Source organism: Aulonocara sp. 'chitande type north' Nkhata Bay, linkage group LG11 (genome assembly GCF_057382095.1).
Source record: "Aulonocara sp. 'chitande type north' Nkhata Bay isolate Kocher_YH1m ecotype deep benthic linkage group LG11, A_spYH_male_GT1.1, whole genome shotgun sequence".
In the NCBI taxonomy this organism is placed as follows: Eukaryota; Metazoa; Chordata; class Actinopteri; order Cichliformes; family Cichlidae; genus Aulonocara; species Aulonocara sp. 'chitande type north' Nkhata Bay.
Genome location: NC_141354.1, coordinates 33,654,790 through 33,674,977, shown reverse-complemented (window position 1 = coordinate 33,674,977; position 20,188 = coordinate 33,654,790). Strand labels below are relative to the sequence as shown.

Sequence of the window (20,188 nt, the reverse complement as noted above, 5' to 3'; positions counted from 1 at the left end):
TCTCTGTCCAAAATGTGAACGTTGTGTATGAAGTACAAGGTGGAAAAACAAAGACCAAAACTGGAAGAGATAAACTGTGGTTAAACATCAATATTTAAACTGATGTGTACCCTCAGTCACCTTTGAAAGTGGGGTGAGGAGCCAGCCTTCACAGAAAAGAGCCAAATATGGTGAAAAAGGCACACAGTTACAGACGCTCTGTCCTGAAAGGAATTACAAAACAAACTACAAGAAAAAGAAAAGCTCAAATCCAGCTTGTTTTTCCACCTCCCACACTTGACCAATCAATGTGTGAAGTGGGTGTTACAGAAATGGTCGCACACAGACCTGTGTTTACAGCAAGACTTGACAGCCAAGTATTTCGTATTTTCCTTTTTGTAAACTGAAATCTTAGCTAAATACAGAATGTCAGGTTTCTTTTTATCGTGCATATAACTGCATCAAACCAGAAAGACCCAAAACAAGATGCCTCAAACAGCCCATTTGTTTGTTAAAGATACATCAGAGTATAGGTCCTACCCTCTGATAGGCCTGAGAGATGACATCATATGTAAATCCTTGAGGCATCTCGCTGGCTCTGTACTTGGCTCTCTCCAAAGAGTGGTCTAGGTAGCCCTCGGATGTGGTGGCGATTACTGTGGAAACAAGAGGTCGGATAGCTCCCGCTGCCTGTTTGGACAAAAGACAAAGCATTTAGGTTAACGTATTTGTGCTCAATAGTTCACAAGGACAGAATGTATAAGAGAAAAAAGAGAACAAGAAAAGCTCTGTAAACAATGAAGTCAGTCCCAAACTATCTTCAAAAGAACATGAAATAATTTCATGCTATAAAAGCAGTGTTATCTTGAGCTCTGGAATGTAATTTCACAGTTAGCATGCATATGTATGGAACATTTCTGCATACATATATACCTGACTGCCATAAAGCTCGCTGTAAAAACTATCACAGATGCTTCTAACAATTTTTAACTCATTCACTGCCATTGACGTCTATAGCCGTCAATGGCAGTGAATGAGTCAATGGGTTTAACTCATTCACTGCCAATGGCTGGCAGTGAATGAGTTAATAGTTTTTGAAGGGAGACTAGAGAAAAAACAAAAAGCCTTTTACGAGAAAGCATACTGGGAGCACACTGATACATATCTATCAACATATTCATGCAAAAATACACAGAAAAATTTAAATATCTAGACAGGAAAATCCTCAATAAGACAAGGATCACATTTGCTTCCAAACGCATAAGTAAGGCACAATTAAATCCAAATATTTAAGGTAAATGTCGTGAATAAGTACATTCACATGTACACATACTTAGACACACTCAAGGGAACCAAAAATATTCACACAAGGCAGTGTGCAATGAGCTGATGGTGCCACAAATCAGTCTGACCAAATACTGTGTGACTATACAGTTCTACAGAACAGAGAGAGGAACAGACAGAAACACTTAAAAGAGGAAAACCAGAGTTTTTCTAGCACATGCAGTTACCTTCCATCAAAGCAAAAGTCTATAGTGAGTTAATGTCAACGCTTTAGTATAACTTTTGCCCTTTATGATCAAAGTGTGACCTTTAAAACAATATTACTAAACATGTACATGAATCATGAAATATTACTATACAAGTAGTAAACTGGCCTTCACTTCAGATATTTTTTCATCAAATAATTCTGATTATTTTTCAGCCAAGAGTGAAAATTTCGAGGACAGAACATTTCCTTGATCACATGAGCTGGCAGCTTCACAGTAACAATAAATCCATCGTAACCAGAACAGCCAGAGTACGCACTACACACTCTGCACTTCCTCCCTTGGATATTTAAAATAATAACAACTTCTGAGATAATATTTTCATCTCTCTGTGGCAGATTGAAGACAGACTCCAGGAGTAGGCATTCAGCAAGCCTGTGTGGAAGAAACAAATGAAAGGAAAGCAAACATGTGTTTCTGCATGTTACACACGCTGTTAGAATCAAAATTAATCTGTTACGTTTTAGTAGAGACAGGCTTTCTATCATGAGCGTGGACACAGGCAGGATAATGAAGACCAGATCGCCCGCTGTGAATGCACGTCACATAGCACGCATGGACTCTCAGAAACACCACAAATGTTTGACCTGTGTAAAGGAGCGCTTGCTTTTTTCATAACCTGTGTGACCTCTCTCAGTTTGGGTTCTTCAATCATGACTCATAATGGAGCTAATCTGTGAGTTTCTTCATCAACGAGGCCGTGGCTTCGGCCTAAATGTTTTCTGCATGTTACCAGTGACATAAACACCACCGCCAAGAGCAATGGAGCTGTCGGTCTCATAAACAGTTTATGAGAAGATGGATTCATCTGGTTTTAAAGGGGTGAGTGAAAGGTGCAATCAAAAACACTTTGGTTTTTCTTTGACGGGAGAACTTGAACTTCTTGTATTTTAGTGTGTGGCTAACTTTCTTGTACTCCTCACAGAAAAATAAAACAGCAGGATGTCTGATGTGTTTACACCATGTGCTTTAATTGGCCTTCTCTGGTTTTCTGCTAAAGCACAAGAAAAAATGAAGTATGCACTAAAGTTGCAATTTCATTTAGGTACGCTTTCCAAGCGTGAGGAACGAGTGGCTTTCGTGGTTTTTCCTCTTTTTGCAGGAGGATTAAGATCTTTCTCTCTCCTGTGATGAAAACAGAGGTTTCCTGAATACGTACCAGATTTTTCATGATATGACAATTTCTGAGATTTAAATACACAACTATGCACCAGCAAAGTGAAACTTGCCGAAAGAAATCTGTGTGTTTTACCTTACTATAAAGATTATTTAATTTATTCTGACTTTATTCTGCCTTTTACTATATATATATATATATATATATATAAATAATTTCTATTATACAACATTAATATTAACCATTGCAGTAATGGACAGGATTACATTTGAGAAGGTTGGAAGTTGTTTGTTGTGGACGCTGGGATTTGTAATGAGTTATGGGATGTGTCGTTCCTTTACTGTTAAACATAAATATGTCTTTTTTAAGTCATAAGTCACCTTGCAGTTGTTTTTTGTTGTTGTTTTGGTTTAAGACTTAAAATTCATAGATTTATAAATTTTTTATGTTTCAGTGAAGAAAATCAATGGGAAATTCACCTCATTCATTGGGGAATTCAATTCAGCTAGAGCCACTAATAGTCGTTCTTCTTCTAGGGCCCTGTGCTTCGTACGTCGCTTACTACATCCAAGATCAAATGAAACATCCAAGACCAAACCATCGCGCTAACCGTGAGCGCGCTAATCCGGTTCCCCGAACACACCTGCTGTTGACGATTAGTACAGCTGGATGAAGTAATGTGCGATCACTGGGTGCCGTAAAAGGGGATACGCATCGATAGCAGAAACAGTGATCGGCAACCCTCTGATTGGTCGGCGAAAATGTCGAAGGAGTGCGCTCGGCTCGGTATTTTTCGGCAGCAGAGCAAGAACTCCTGAGTGAGGGATTTCAGGAGTTTCAGAGTTAAATCAGAACGCAAGGGAACACTGCAAAGGCTGCAAAAGCAAGGAGAGAGGGCTGGCAGAAAGTTGCTGACAAATTAAACTCGTAAGTAATTTAATAATAATAATAATAATAATAATATATTGGATTTATATAGCGCTTTTCAAGGCACCCAAAGCGCTTTACAATGCCACTATTCAGTCACTCTCACATTCACACACTGGTGGAGGCAGCTACAGGTGTAGCCACAGCTGCCCTGGGGCAGACTGACAGAAGCGAGGCTGCCATATCGCGCCATCGGCCCCTCTGGCCAACACCAGTAGGCGGTAGGGTAGATTTATTATATTACACTATATTATCCAATATTATATTACATTATATTATATTGTTATATTATATCCTCTTTCACATTAGAGCCACAACAGGACCCACTAGAACATGGGAACAAGTAAAAGTGAAATATAAGAATATTCTATAGAATGGTAATATTTATCACTTATATTGCTTTTCGTCTCTTGGAAAGAGACCCTGAAATAATCTGTTTGTTTGTTCATAACAGCAACCAAGAAAAGGGCAGAGCAAAAAAAGACAGGTGGTGGTCCTGCACCCCCTCGTCAACAAGTTGGTTAAGTAAATAATACCCTCACGGGGAAATCGATATCTCTCAATGAGCACACTGTCGCGCTGAGCTAAAGGATCCTGTCTATCCCGCAACATACGCTGGATTCTGAGGACTCTCCTTATCAATCTTGCACCTTCCGCAATGGGTGGCTCGCGTAAACGGACAGGACATGGCTGCGACAGGCTTCCCAAATCCACCTTCGCTTTTATAGCCGTGGTCTCTCATCTTGATTACACGAAGTAATTTACAATTACTACTCTGAAATATGAATTACATCTGTAATAATCACATACATGTAATAGAATGTTAATAGTACATTTCCCTTTTTTAGGAAATGACCTGTATGTATCTGTGTGACATCAATAAAAGGATCAGGTGCTGCATTATCTTTAGTTACATTGATGTTATTTATTTATGGTGAAACAGTGGTGGAATATCGCTGTTGCTTTCGTATAAATGAAGCGGACATACCTGCGTGGCCGCGATCTAATCCTGTTTACATAAAGTAAACCTGCTCCCGAGCAGGTTTACGCTTACGGCTCTGTTGCTATGACAGCAAGTCCCGGATGAGCTTCGGGGAACCGAACGATCCAGGATCACGCGAAATCGTCAACAATCTAATCCAGCTAACTTACTTAGCGCGGTACGAAGAACAGGCCCTAGGTGTGTTGTTTACGACAACAGAGAACACGTTTGTAATGAAAATAACTGTGTATGCTCAGCAGACACTGGGTTTCACCGCAAACCCAGTGTCTGCTGAGCACATAGCAGACACACCAGTGGTGTCCAATCCTGCCTTCAACCTGCCATCGCTGTTAGATACACTCTGCTGTTTTGTATGCGTTTACAGTCATGTGGTACTTAACCTTCACATCTAATGACATCTGTCCTAATGATGCCACTATTATTCAAATCAAATCAAAATGTATTTCCATAGCACATAATAATACAACAAAGTTGACCAAAGTGCTTCACAGTCGGTCAGAGCAATAGCATAAGACAGAATACAAAAGAAACAGTTAAAAGGAGGGCAGGAAACAATATGACAATTGTTTGAAACAAAAACTAGCCACGAAATAACATACTAGTTTGAATCAAAAGCCCGACTAAAATAATACGTTTTAAGACGCAATTTAAAAGACTCGGAAGAACGAATATAAGGAGGGAGGTTATTTCAGAGTCTGGGAGCTATGACTGCAAAGGCCCGATCACCTCTGGACTTCAGACGAGACCTTGGTTGCGTCAGGAGCTTTTGATTGGAAGATCTAAGTGCCTTGTTAGGGATATACAAATGAAGGAGTTCGCATAGATAGCTGGGAGCCAAATTGTTTAAAATTTTAAAGGTAAGCAAAAGAATTTTGAAATTGATACGATAATCAACGGGGGGCCAATGTAGGTTGGCTAAAACTGGTGTGATGTGGGCAGAATTTCTAGTACCAGCTAAGAGACGCACAGCTGCGTTTTGAACTAACTGGAGCTGGTGAATAGAGGAAGATGGGAGGCCCGAGTAGAGAGAATTAGTAGTCTAATTTGGAAGTGATAAGAGCATGAATGAGCTTTTCAAGGTCCTTCAAAGGAAGTTATGGCTTTGCTTTAGATATCTGACGCAGCTGGTAGAAACTGCTTTTTACCACAGAGGAGATTTGTTTCTCGAGTTTAAAAGAGCTGTCCAACCTTACACTGCTATTAATGTAATGGCAGTGTAAGACTCAAAAGTGGTGGTGGCAGGACGGGTAGAGAAGATGGAAACACCATAGAAAAATGAGGAAGTTTTGTTTTAGAACCTAGCTTTAAGTAATGACTCCTTCCTAGTTGACGGTAGCACCTTCAGATATCCTGTTTTTGTCATTGTTTTTTTGACGTGATTTATGTTTGACTGATGTTTATTTTTAAATATAACATTGTTTATATGTTGGTTTTATGTATTATACTTTCCCAGTGGCTCTTGTTTGTGTTTAGCTGATTATTCAGGACGTGCAGTTTAGGTTTGTGGTTCTATGTTTGGGTTAGTATTTACTTTACTATTCTTAACAGTTGCTGTTTCCATTCTGTTCCTCCAGTCTTGTCTCTGTTTTCTTTTGCCTTTTAGTGTTCCACTGCCTTGCTGTTTCCATGTTTAGTTGTTTTATTTCCTGTTTTATTTTGATAGTGGTTTGTTTGTATCTTGTGTACATCTACTGTATTGTGTTTAACCTTCCCCCTGCTCGTTGTCTAGATTGCTTTCAGCTGTGTTTAGTTCCCCATCTGTTTCTCCTTCCCTCGTTACCTCTCATGTATATATTGTTACAGTCTTCCTGCCGAGCTGTGTGCTCCCTAGCTCTGTATTCTTTTCCCTATAGATAAGCGAGTCAAGTTAGGCCGAGTACCTTTCCTGTATACTTTGCCAGGTTTTCTCCTGCAGAGGCTCGGTGGTGGACAGAGTCATTCCACTGACTGATCTGTGCAGGGTTTGCATTATACCTCAAGTAAGCCTGAGCGTCATCTCTCTCTACCTCCTCGGAATGACACCTCCAGGTTTCCATTTGTTGTTTGCTTTGATGCCCAGACCACCTCACTTACACTTCACTTATCTATGCCTCCATGCCACGACTTATACCTCTGATTCCTCAGATGTCATGTTTATTATTTTTTACTTTTGTAAATTAAAGTATTACTGGCATCACAACCAATGTTGTCTTCCCTCTTTTTTACTGGCTATGAGCCAGCTTGTGTACATATTAACATTTGAAGATATTTTAAGAACAATCATTACAAGGCAGAAGCAAAAGAGGAACATACACACAGAGGATGATTACATGACCATGTAACAGATTACTCCAGGAAAGGTCAGATTTGAGGTGCTGGAAATAAGACAATCTAAGGATGAAAACTCTGTTCCAAACAACACACAAAATAAGCAGCAAATGTAACAACATGTTGGGTGGATTTCAGGTCAGGTTCCAATACGTGATTAATCTTTTAAATATTAATCATTTTAGTCACACTAACCCCTTGTTCCTTGGCAGCCATTGCTATCTTGCACAGAAAATCCTCCTCCACAAAAGGCCGAACAGCATCATGTATGATGACAACCTTCGGTCTGCCCACTGCTGGCCTCTCCTCCTCACCCAGAGCCAGGACACCATTACATATCGACCTGTGACGCGTCGAGCCTCCTGGCACCGCACGAACCTTTCTGTGCTTAAACCGCTGGATGATGTCCATCATCAGGTCCATGTTTTCTTTGGCAACAGCGACCACAATGCTTTGGATCCATGGCATACTGCAAGAAAAAGAAACATCAGCTCAGAAATGCCTGATTTGTAAACTGAGCCCTCAGATGGAGAATTGGGACTGCAAGTACTCAAATATTTAGTATTTTTTAGGCTGTGTAATGTGGAAAAAGTCAGGAAAGATTTGAAAAGTTCCCAAAACACTGGATGACATTTTCTGACCACTTAAACATGTATAATATAAATATGTATAATATTTATATGACAATTAACACGCTAAAAATGCTTGTTTTAATTTTATTTTAGCTTAAAGTACTCTTATTATTTAGTAAAACATATGCATTTGGGTAAAAAATAGTATAGTTGTTTCTCTTGCAAACAGTTTACATTAAATTCACATACTTGACTTAAATAGGAAAGTAGCCCCAAGAGACCGTTAGCTTAGCATGGAGAAGTGAAGTGGGGGGACTAGTGGATGTCCACTAGTTCAAAAATCTGCCAGCCAGCACCTTTGTTTTATAACTATAATGTATCATCTCATCTTTTATAGAAAATTAAAAGCTTTGGATCTTAATGTTAAACCAAGCTAATAAGGTACTACCTGCAGCTGTAGCTGATTGTAAAATGCATGAAAAACATGAACAAAATAAAAGTTCTGGGTTCAAATAAGCCACTTTTTACCAGCAAACTGGCAGCCCCTGACCCCTGGCAGCCTCCCTGTAACCTCGAGGAGGGGCACACAGGCTGTGTCTTTTCTGCTTGTTAATTTTCTGACAGGCACATAAACTGACAACAAGCTAGGAGACACATCAGATTTCAAAAACCAGCTGTCTTGGTATTGTTGTAATGGAGGTCAAACAATGATCACAACACAGAGTAGCTCCATCTTTTCATCACTTTAGTTATTGAGCCAAAAATCTGTAGAAAATATGTTTGTTTGCTGAACAAAAATACCCTAATGCTTTGACAATCATAAATTGAGTAAAATAAAAAAATTGAGTGAGCAGATTTTACTCCTACAAAGGTTAATAAGTCACAAAAATGTCTCTGGTGTATCAGAATGAGGCACCAAATTGGACAAAGCATGTGAAAGGGTACAAACACTTAATGGACTGTTATAGGTTGAAAAAGAAAGGTAGAATTAACATGCTAGAAAAGCTGAAGGAGCATGACAGAGAAAAAGTTATCAATTGACCCCCTCTGCCAGTTGTGCAAAATTTAGCTAATCCCAATATGCATGCAAAGAAAAATCTACTGGAACAAAAAAAAATATTATGCAACTTATTTCCAAGTAATTATTTTCCTCATACTGCATCAGTACATAGGGCTGTTCAATATAACGATATATATCGGATGACGACATAAAAACTTCTATTGTAAAAATAGAAGTTCTACAGTACACCTGATCTTAGGGTTCAGTCGCCTGCAAAGCATAACATGTATGTATGCCACATCTGCACATCAAATAGAGGACTGCGTAAAACAAGTGACCAGATTTAGATTTTTTCAGTACAGCTCCTTTTCAAATGGATAGGGATGACTGCTGTATTAGGGCTGAAAATGCATGAGTGGGAATGAGATATTTTTCTATTTTAAATTATTTTCATAACTAATGGAAGCCAGGAAATGTACTGAAAATAGAAATGATCCACAATTTTTGTGCATATGTCACAAAATAGGAGAATATGCCCACCATATTTGCTGAAGCCAAAGCAAATACTCAAATTGCCAAAGCTGTTTTCTTTTGAATTAGAAACCAGGATTCCCCCCAATTTCAGTATTTATATATATTTTTAATATGATTATTAATGAGCAATCAGATATTGACTGTACTGTGCACTGCGGGGGCCCAACGATTAAATATTGCCCATGGGCCACCCGAGCCACTAATCCGGCCATGGTGGTAGTAGCTGAGGCATTTTTCCTTCTGTTTCCGTGTCTCCCTAATAACTAACGGGGATTGAATCTTGTCGCCTCTCCTATCGTAGACGTTTCCTACCTCTCGAAAGCCTGAATAGTGTAGCTTATGAGCGGTCTGCCAAGAAACGTGCAGAACTGTTTTGGTGTCTGTAGTCCCGTCCTTTCTCCGGTGCCTCCGGCAGGAAGAACCACCGATACAGGGAAGTCCACGCAGCGTTCTGCCGAGTGGTGGTCGCTCTTCCCGGCCTCGCACATTGTGAAAATCCGGGGATGAGCGGGCCTGTGCGGTTCACAGTTATCACCCCGCGTGTTCATATTACTGACCTCAATATGTTTACAGATAGGGGTGTGAGGGGTTTCACTGTAGGTTACTTTCCAAAGCTATCCATTCCCTTCTGATGGGCGGGGTGGGTAAGATACCGAAAACGTGGATGGAAAAGGGGGAACCACCGCTGTGAAGCGGGCAGATTATCGATGGCGAACACTTCCGGTGAACGCTTCAAAATAAATATAAAAGCGTTTGAAAGTTGTAAATGTAAAATTTATGAACTTACAACAGCTCGTAGAGTATTTATTTTGATTTTAAAAAGTTAACTACACTTCACAACAGAGGATTAAAGGTAACAGTTTGTGAACTTCGCTTTGTGAAGTTTATGTGACTTGAAGAAAAGTAAGAAAACAGTGTTTTCCCTTTAATATGTGGTCCTTAAAGAGGAAAACGCAGGATGTAAAAGAGAGAACTTTTAGAAATACTTACATTTGTGCACCTATAATGTACTTTTTATTCTATGCATTCATTTGTACGTATGTCTTTCTGGTTTCCAAAAAAGTCCAGGGGATTTTTATTTTTGATTAACACAATTAGCCCGGTAATTCCCTAATGTTAACAATACTCAAACTATTTAATTGAGTCCAGAAGCATCATAATCAGTTTCATCTACTGTTCTTTCATTTATTGTTTGTATTAGTATAATTTAAACGTTACGGTGTTTAATTTCCCATTTTAGTAAAGTAGTAATTCCAAAAAAGAATTATGGGAAATATTTGCTCCTGTCCGCAGGACCACTGGTCAGGACTGGGAGGTCCTAATTCCTGAGATGTTTCAAGACCATTTACACTGCAGATAGGTGGAAATGTGTTTATGGCAGAAATCATGCTATATGCCAGTGCTGAATCCATCCAGCTTTCTTACCTGAAAAATATAAATTTATTGGTGCATTTTATGTCCGAGGCTTTTTAAGTTTTAATGAGAGCCCTCTTGAAGATGAAACACATCAAACCAAAAATTCCTACTAGAAACAACACATATGATTAAAAAAAAAAAAGGATATTTATTTCATACAATGTTATTTTTACACGACTGATTGATGACAAAGCTTTTTCCAGAGGATTCACCCACATGCTGACTGCACTTAAGCCACACTTATCAGGTTCGCTGCCAAATAAAATATATTACATCATAAATCTTACATGGTAAAATTTTATACAAATGGACATACTTTATAAAGCATGAATTTTATATATGTACATCTATTTACACAATATTATTTTAAGATGTTGGGTAGTGTTTATTGGTGTTGGCGCTTCGTTAGTTAAAGATCTCCATCTGCATATCAAATGACTATATGAACACATGCACAGGGCTAGAGGACAGTCTATGCATGGTTCATGGCTGGAGAACATTCTGCAGACAAGTCCTGGTCATATTAGCTTTAAGCATGTGGATTAAAATGTCAAGAAAAGTTCTCAGAGTCCTGCTTGGAGTTCTTCATCATGGTGAGGAACCAGTTCACATAAATCAAGTCCCAGTCACACACATATAATCCACAACTGCTGTTTCTGGATGTCGTGTCTTAACATCACTGAGACAAAACTTCTTGAGGTTTAGAGTCACTCTGCATGTTCAGTGTCTCTCAGGGTTCAGTCTCGTGCCAGTTTTCACTCAGCCTGTTCTTCCCCGACCTTCTCTTGCTCTTAGATTTGTGTTTGTGGAGAAGCCTCGGTGGCGACAGGGCCGACTCCTCAAACTTGTTTCCGGATTCATTGTGTTGTCTCGAGTACCTCTTGCACTTGCAGGAGGTGACCACTGTAATCTTGTAAGTTCTTGTGCTGCCATCCTGGCACTGCAGCTGGATGCGCTGGGTACGGGTCTTGTCATTGACGCACCGCCAGTCCTGGTTGCTGCTCCGTCGATTCCAGAACCTTCTGCCATGGGTTCCGCCAATCCAGTTTTCCAGCATCTGAGCTGGGAGACACTCGCCTGCACACACCAACTCCTTGATGGGGTTGATGCTGGTGCAGTGACCATCAGAGATGTACTTAGTGGACCTCAGTTCTCTGCATCCAATTTGACTTTGCTCTGTAGGCAGAAACAAAGACGTGTGAGAATATGAAGAAATATATGTAGGCAGCTAGACAGAAACTGGGCTGCAACAAATTATTTGACTATTAGTTACTTCACAGATTTCTTTGTGTACTCTTTTTGAAAGTGAAAAATAAAAGCAGAAGATTCTCACAGTTGCAAAGCTCCAATCAAGTGCTATACTTAGAGTTTTTGCTTTCCTTGCAGAACAATTTTGCATCTCTAGTTTTTGGTCTGATTGAAGATTACCCCCATTGTACTAGTCATAAGTCCTTTTGCAGCCTCTGGCAAGTCACACGATACAAGAGGAGCACCCTGACATTTCTACTTCAGTAATTACAGCACTGTGAAACAGAAAAACTCTCTTCTTTAAATCTGGGAAGCGGGTCTACTTCTGTACAGCAACATTATTCTCCCGTAGGCTACAAACAGTGTCCCACTGCTCTCCCCTCTGTCACTGTAACCCAAGCTTGAGTCCATTGAAACAACTCCATATACAATGCCCTCCCTTCTCAGTGACAGTGTTTGATGAATGAAGGAAGGCTCCAGCCTGATCTCTCCCTCCTTTTGCCACTTCACCCCCTCCCCCTGTTTAGTAATCCGCCACAATGGTATGGGAGAACACTTTCATCCAGTCCGCTGCTCGGCCTGATAGAGCCTTGCATCCCTGTCTGGACCCCAGCCAATCAGGTGTGTGTTACACTGAGCAATATATCACTGGGGAGGGGGGAGGGGGGGGTGGTTGGTGTGCTCAAATTCACTGCATTCACTGCCCATCTTTCCCTTTTATAACACCCCTAAATTTGCTCCATGTCTTTCCAGTCTAGACACTCCGATAAGCTTCCAGTCATGTCTGCAAACTGGTGATGATTTAGTGTAAAATAATCCCTTTTAAGAATGTAGGAATGTGTAAATGGGAACAGTATGGTGATGATGGGATTAAGTGCCTGATTAAAAGACATTTGATCTTTGTGGTTTAAAAAGCATTATAACCTGATCTTCATAAACTGGTTTTAGTTGTAGTTGCAAACATCTTTTCATAGAGAAGATTAACTAGATAAATTAAAAACGTTCAAGCTTCTAAAGATGCAAAAACAGTCTACAATGTGCTAAAGGCACACATGGTAGGATATATTCGCATATCATGCGAAACACCTCCAAACATCAGAAATTTACAATAAGCAATTTAAAAAAAAACAACACATTCTGCAACAAAGCAGAACCTTTTTCTCTAAAGTAAGTTTAAAGCAGAATAAACTTCATTGCAAACTCCAAAAATACCAAAGCAGAGGAGCATCCTCTGGTCCTCTGAAACAAGATGCGTCCCTTCACTCCACTCACCGCTTCTGTCGTGCGCCGCGCTGCCCGCTCCTCTCCCGCCGGTTCGTGGACGGTTCATGGAGACGTTGCTTTGGACCTCCGGCACCGGGGCGCTCACGTGAGAGAACAGGAGCTCCGTTGCGTCGTTCTTGAAGGCTTGGCAACTCCTCAGCAGGATGCAAAACAAGAAGAGGGAATGGCAAGACTCGTGCGCGCTGAGATGCATGGCTGCGTTTGGGGACAGAGAGAGTGTGTAACGTTGGAAACGAGAAGCAGTCGCCTCTTATAAGCGAACCGATGCTGAGGGACACATGTGAGGGCAGTGGGTTTTATATAGCCCGCCCGCCTCTCGCTTTGGCAGCTTCTCAGGTGCGTTTCATCGAGAAGATTTGATTGGTCGCCAAAAGTATACCCCAGTAAGACAACCCCGCCCAGTTTTTTATTTTTCATTTTGGAGAGCTAAACAGTATGCAGAAAGGGTGATGAGCATGATGGGATTATGTGAGCAGTTGGCACATCAACAGGTTTTGCTGGTTCACTTAAACATTCAGATTCAGTTTGGGCTAAATTAACAAACAGCAGTAAACAGAAATATAATGCTCCCAAGTTTCCACAGCTCTGACCTTTATCGGCATAAAAACTAATTTCTGACTCAGCCAAATAAGAACAGCAATTACAGGCACAGTGTGGGTAAAACTATCTTTGGGATTTCATTAAAGAAATTTCATCATGATTCAGAATAATTCTTTATAATCTCATTTGTCATACCAGAATCAAGTGAATGGAAACAAGATTACAAGTTTGCATGTATTCTTTGGAGACGGCGTACCAAAATCAAATATCAGAGAGCTTAACCTTTAATTTAATCTGCTACAGGAGGGCAGAAAAGCCAAGAAATGCTGATTAGATTGGAAGTCCATTGCAGCTTTTTGTCTGAATTTGAGTTAGCTGAATGCAATAGTTTAGCTATACATCTTAAATACAGAGAATAAGTCAAAACAGATAAATCATATAAAACTTTTCCATTCTCGAGAAAAGGCAGCTGAGTAGTCAGTCCTTTTTTATTAGAGATCAGGAATGATTCTGACTTCCAAAACGTTCTTAAATCAGATTTGTTCCTCTGCTTAAGAAAAAAAAAAAAAGGGCTCTATTGTGTGCCAGTGTTTTGAAGTAATAGTTTCACTGAGGTGTCATACAATAAGACTGACTGCTACTGGGTTCCCATAATAAACAGATTAGCTTTTAGTGACTCCTGCTGTTGATATTATAAAAAAGCAAAGCTGGTTTGTTTCAGTGTATCCTTTAAGTGGCATGAAGGGGCATAAGGTGCTTAAAAAGGTGTATGGGCCACTTTAAAGGTGTATGGGCCACTTTAAGTCCAAAGAGGAGGACAAAGTATTGATTTAAATAAACATTTTTGACCAATCAAAGTCAATTATTTGCTGCTTATTCGTACAGTTATAGTTTCTAAATCAGTGGTTGCATTTTATTCCAGATTACTTCAACTCTGAATACCATGACTGATTTCTGTTTGCTCTAATTAAATATTATTTACTAGATAATTATTTCTCAGCAACACAAATATTAAAATATTCCAGACCTGCACTGGATATACAACATAACAGAGCAGTGAAAACCCAAATTGGTTAAATGCGCTTAAGTGTGAGCATCATTACATAAGTTCTAAAACACATATAAATAGTGTACCGTTAGTAATTGCTTATGTTGGCGGAAATGCATCCTGGAAAGCAATCGGCAGCAATGGTCCTTGTTGGGTGAAAGTCTTATACCTTAAATTCTGAGGCTTTTTTTTTATGTCAGCTGAAAAAGATGTAGAAATAATTCATGAAACTCTTAATGCACCTGTACAGCTTATATGGTGCTTCCTGGGGTCATTGGTTGTTCCAGATCTTTTATCATCACACAGTGTTTGGGAAGCTTCATGGCTCCCCAGAACCAACCAAAACCTCTGCCACCACACTGCCCAGCTTAACAGCCCCTGCCTGCTGGCCCCTGTGGATGGCTGGCTCATTAACAACAATCCTCCTCATGAAACAAATGAGCGCCATGTCTGACCTTGAAGTTGTTTTACCAACTTTGACTGTAATTGCTTCTCCAGGTCAACTTTCAGCTCCCAATATGGTGCCATTACTGCGGTCATGGCAGCTGATATTGGCTTTCCCAAGCTCTTTGGAAAGTGGTGGATTTCTTCAGTGCAGAGCCTCTTCCCAATGTAAGTGATATCTGCTAAAGCCATCGGGACTTCACTTCAGGCCAAACCTGCTGATTCTTACCAAGTACAAAAAAGTACCTTACACGAAGTGGTCTGTATAAGGATGGAAGAAGAGAAAAAGCAACAGTTTTGATAGTAGCTATGGGAGGCTCAGGAACGTCTGTGTTTTCAACACAAACACATAAATGGTGGATTCCAGTTGATTCCAACTGCGCCAGCAGGGCGCAGCTCATCTAGTCATGAAAAGACTCTTTGGTAGAGGTTCATGGGAAGATGGCCTGTGATTTCCTCAAAGTTGCTAATTACTCCTAAATGTGATGATTACAAGTGAACACAATGGCAATGTAAATATTAGCTTATAAACATCATTACTGATTTGACAAATTAATAATTATACCTGATCACATGGTACTACAGCGAAAGTTTTAGGGTCATCAAATTTTAGGCTCATCCTGGGAAGATCATAAATGTCTGTGCTAAATCTGTTCGCCTCTGCATATTAAATGAGGGTTACAGGAAAGCTGGAGCCTATCCCAGCTGTCATAGGGCAAGTTGCACGGTATACCACCTTCACATAGAGACAGATAACCATTCACACCTAGAGCAAATTTAGGGTCACTGATTTACTCAACCTACATATCTTTATACAAGGAGGAAGTTCAAATAACTGGAGGTAACACAGGCTGGCTGGGCTCCACACATAAAGGCTCAGTCTGGATTTGAACCCAGAACCTTCTTGCTGTGAGGCAACAGTGCAAACCATCACACCATCTCCATGCTATTTCATGGCACTCATACAACCTCAATTGTGAACTTAATGGTGGCACGAGAGAAGCAGGAGTCAGCAAAGCAAAGTCAGTATAATTCACAATGTGGCATCCATCCATCTATCCATGTGCGTGTGAATTTGATTTCCTAAATTACAGTGAAATTTAAAACATGAGACAAATCCAAACTGCATGCGGCTGAAAAATATATACTCTGTCCAGAATAGGTAGAGTCTATAAAGTGGACCTCATAATAATGAGGTCTGTGTATGTGCAGAGTCCCTGTGAGCCAGAATCTCGAGATTCAAACTGCTCTAAACTCTCAGTTTTACCCTAAAAAAAAATTGCTCTTGGCTATTTATCATGTCAAAGAGTGGATGTCCCTTATATGATAACCTCAGGCACACAGCCTCACCCACCTGCTGTTCAAACCTTCTTTTTTGTGAGGAGTAGCCAAAGCAGGCTTAAAGGAACGGTGGGCTTAAAAAAACATGAGCTAAAACAGCTGGCTTCAAACTGTGCATGAACTTAAGGACTGAACCAACATTCAGTATAAGCTACATAAGAATGGTGACTCATGCTCGTCTAATGAAGTCCAAGAATAAAAATAGAGTTGAGCTGGAAATGAAAATAATGGATTAATTATAATAATATGCTCTTTGACTCTAAATAAAGGTAAATATGACTGAACTATGAACAATTTTACAGCATGTTCTTCAAAATAAAAGAAAAATCTAACCTCTCTGACTTTCTGTGTTCCAGACCAATCGCAGAAAGTTTAAAAAAAAAAAATGCATCACTCATGACTAAACCTGATAATTATAAGTGCAGATGAAAGTGCTCGTCTTCAGTAGTGATACTAGAAAATTAACTGCAAACGTCTGCAAGGCTGACGGGTTAAAGACACCGGGTTAAGCTGTACCTCCTGCTCAGTTTGTCACATTAGACATACTCCACGTTGGGACTTGCCTTGAATTCAGTGATGAAAGCTGATACTGTGTGTGGGTAATTTGCTGTATCCTCCCTCTGCCGACCCCTCAGTTCCTGTCAGTTACACGTCTAATGATTCAAGTGCCCAGACTAACTGGAGTCTTTGTATGTTCGCTGTACAAAACAACAAGAGATATAATTACTTTTGTGGGGAACACTCAATCCAGGCTTGTCTTACAGATATGAAAAGCGGTGTCATGCACAGGCACTAATTGTTGCTCATGTGAATGAAAGTTGATATGCAAGATCTCTTACCTGTTTGCTTTTATTATAACACAAACACTTTTTAGGGCTGGTCTCCCTTTTCAGGAGAGACAGCCTGAGGATGTCATTCTTCTGCTGAGTGAGATGGAAGAAATACTCAGATGGACTACGATGTTAAAAATCAAAATTTTCCAAATTTGTTTAAAAATTAATAAGAATTGTCAGAAATTTAGGAAAGAAGTGGGTTAGGATGGGCAAATTAAAGAATGTAAGAAGGCAGAAAGGCAGAAACAAAAGGGAAAGAGAAAGAAGAACGATAAAATGGAAAGGAAAAAGGAAATTAAGAAGGAAAAACAAATAGAAACAACATTAGCAGGATGAAACGAATATCAAGAGACTTGAGAAAAACAAATTAAGTAAAGTAAGGAAAAATAGAAATGGGAAAGATAAAAGGAGAAAACAATGAAGGAAAGAAACAAGACAAAATAAGGGAGGAAAGTAAGAAAAAAGTTTGAGTGAAAAGAAAAATTTAATTGTGCAGGAGAGAAAGAAACGTTCATAATGAAATGGTTTTCCCAGTTTGTGAGAAAGACGTTGACTGGCCTGCTCAACACCTTTCAGGATTTTCTAACATGATCAATGCTACTGACTACATACAATTCTCAAGACAGATTAATATGACTTTGGAGATGGACATTAAATTGGAAGCTTCATTCATGAGTGGTGTTTTTGCAGTGTAGTACCACACCTGCATAAATGTAATTCCTTTCTATCCCTTCCGCAGGTGATTGGTTTCTGTCATTAAGCTTGACACTGAGCTTCTGTTATTGTTTCCTCTCTCTTTTGTTTTTCCTCAAACAGGAACACCGGGGGCTCATTCACTCTACTTCCGAGAGAAAATAAAGGACAACGTGGCCAACTCTTCTCAGAGGACTATTTACACTTTGACGCCCCTCTGAGCTTCTTATGGGAGTGGGTGAAAGCCGAAGGGTAAACATGATAGGCTCTACCTTTTGTGTCCTCACCATATAAAAGAAAAAAAAAAGGTGAGAGCGACTCCCTCTCTGCACACGCTCTAACTCAGCAGCAGGAACACGCTTCCCCCAACCCTCATGGGAAATGAAAGGTGGCCGGGTTAACAGCATATTGACAAGCAGGAGTGTGTGCATGACCAGGAAGTGCCCGTATGCAGTAATGAGAGGTGAGGCGAGGGCAACCGGAGGGGTACAAAAGGTATGCACAACACCTGGAACAAAGCCAAGAAGGAAGGGTCAATGTGGCAACACAGTTTGGAAAAGTTCTCAGCAGAAGCTGAACAAAACGTGGCTGGTGTCTCAGTCACTGCTGTTCTCTCCCGAGTTTACCTGTCTGGTATTTACACTGTTATTATTAGCAAGCACTTGGCGACACTGGGAAGAAAAAAAATTCCCTTTCAAAAGGAAGAAACAACCGGAAGACCCAGGCTCAGGGAGGGGCAGTCATCTGCCATGACCGGCTGGGAAGACAGCATAAAACACACACTTTGGAAGACGGCAAGAGATGAATAATAACTAATGATTAAATGAAATGATGTTGAAATGAAAAGAGTTGAGTGAGCACTCAGTCCATCATGGGAACTCCCAGCAGCCTAGGCCTAATGCAGTGTAACTAACGGAGGATTCAGGGTCACCTGATCCAGCCCTAAATTTCAACATCATAATCCCAGATTACACAAAAAGATAAAAGAGAATGTGACAAACGAAATTTATGGAGGAACACTGGCAGGTCCTCCGAGGTGCTTAGAACAACAAGATTTCATGGTGTCATAGTGGAATCCAATACAGAGTTTAGCCAGTTTGCTTTTTACACTTTTGAAATGTTATAGTGAAAAGGAAAGGTAGAAAACGCCAATGTAAGGCAAATAAATGTGTTGTTATTTGTGAGTTTTAGAAATGCTGCTAGCTGTCTTAAGTTACCATTTATAACAAGCTGTTTTTGCATTTCAAGCATTTGTGGTAAACAAAGCTAGTCAGCTTCTGTATGTATAATACAAACAAAAGAGGGGGAGTGGTATCACTCTTGTCATCATCATGCTTCCCACTGACAGTTTTCATTTTTATGCAACCACTTTACAATCAGCCTGTTCCAGCTGATAAAGAAGATTATGAAATGTGATTGAACACCCATCAAATTGACCGCAAGCTGAGGCTATTTACAGTATATCAGTACTTTGATTAATCAAAAGCGATTAAGTCAATTAAGATTAGATTGAGAATAGATGTGACCAAACACAAGTTCCTCAAGAGCCATAATTTCAGTTTTATGTATGGAAGTCTATGAAGGACTTAAATAAAATAATAATGTAAATATTTGTAAATGAAAATGATTATTAAAACTTTACATAGACATATTTTCTATTTAAAATATTTATGTAATGTTGAAGATGTAACAGTGTAGCCTGATTTTACATTTATGCAAGTAAAACTATTTCCAACAATGTGAAGACGAGTGAGCCATGACAAAGAAAGAAATGTAGAACAAGTAACTTAGCAAATTTTCCCGTTGTCAGTTTCACAAATGGGTTTTAGTGCTCTGTTTCATGCCCAGTCACATTAAATAACAGTTAACTGTCTGAGAGCATAAGAGACAGTTTCTACTTATGACTAACAGACACTAAACATAGTATCTGGGGTCAAAAAGCCATCCTTGTTGCACACATAGTTCATGCAAGCACGTTAATAAAAACAAACAGTCAAATTTCAGATAAAGTAAATGGGAAAAAAGTACTTTAAACATGACTTTCCACATATGGAGACTTAAACTGTTGTTACTTAAATGTGAATCACTGCACTAAGTGGCTGAAATGCAGCTGGCGATAATAGAAAAATCTGACTAATCATTTAGGTTGCTGCATGTACTGTGTTAACCTAAATGAATTCTACTGACTTTGCCACTCAGGTCTGGTGAAGCATTGCCCTCTGCTGGATCTCTGGCTGTCCTGCAGATGTTACAAACATAAACTCTTTAACCTGTGCAAAAATGAACAAAAAGTGCGTAAATCTCCCACAGCCCTATGAGAGAAAAACCAACAACATCACATATCACAATCAC

At 39.7% G+C, this 20,188-nt stretch overlaps 2 protein-coding genes across 5 annotated transcripts in view; both read right to left on the bottom strand.

Moving 5' to 3' along the window:
* The window catches only part of crppa (CDP-L-ribitol pyrophosphorylase A), a 58,209-nt gene extending 48,512 nt beyond the window's left edge, over window positions 1–9,697 (bottom strand). For all 4 annotated transcript variants that reach the window (XR_015131559.1, XM_086312273.1, XM_086312271.1 and 1 more), the window contains exons 1-3: window positions 9,302–9,697; window positions 7,079–7,352; window positions 520–669 (exon numbers count right to left, since the gene is read on the bottom strand). Coding sequence is in view for 3 of the 4 variants with exons in the window: in XM_086312273.1 (XP_086168399.1) it covers window positions 520–669; window positions 7,079–7,352; window positions 9,302–9,537 (660 nt within the window). In the remaining variant the exon portion in view is untranslated. The remainder of the gene's footprint in view (window positions 1–519; window positions 670–7,078; window positions 7,353–9,301) is intronic.
* Window positions 9,698–10,535: 838 nt separating this feature from the next.
* sostdc1a (sclerostin domain containing 1a) lies at window positions 10,536–13,225 on the bottom strand. The gene is made up of 2 exons (XM_086310060.1): window positions 12,926–13,225; window positions 10,536–11,581 (listed from the first exon to the last, which is right to left on the bottom strand). Exons 1-2 carry the CDS (start codon window positions 13,128–13,130, stop codon window positions 11,136–11,138), a joined length of 651 nt encoding a protein of 216 aa, XP_086166186.1. The 5' UTR covers window positions 13,131–13,225; the 3' UTR covers window positions 10,536–11,135.
* Between the last annotated feature and the right edge of the window lie 6,963 nt (window positions 13,226–20,188).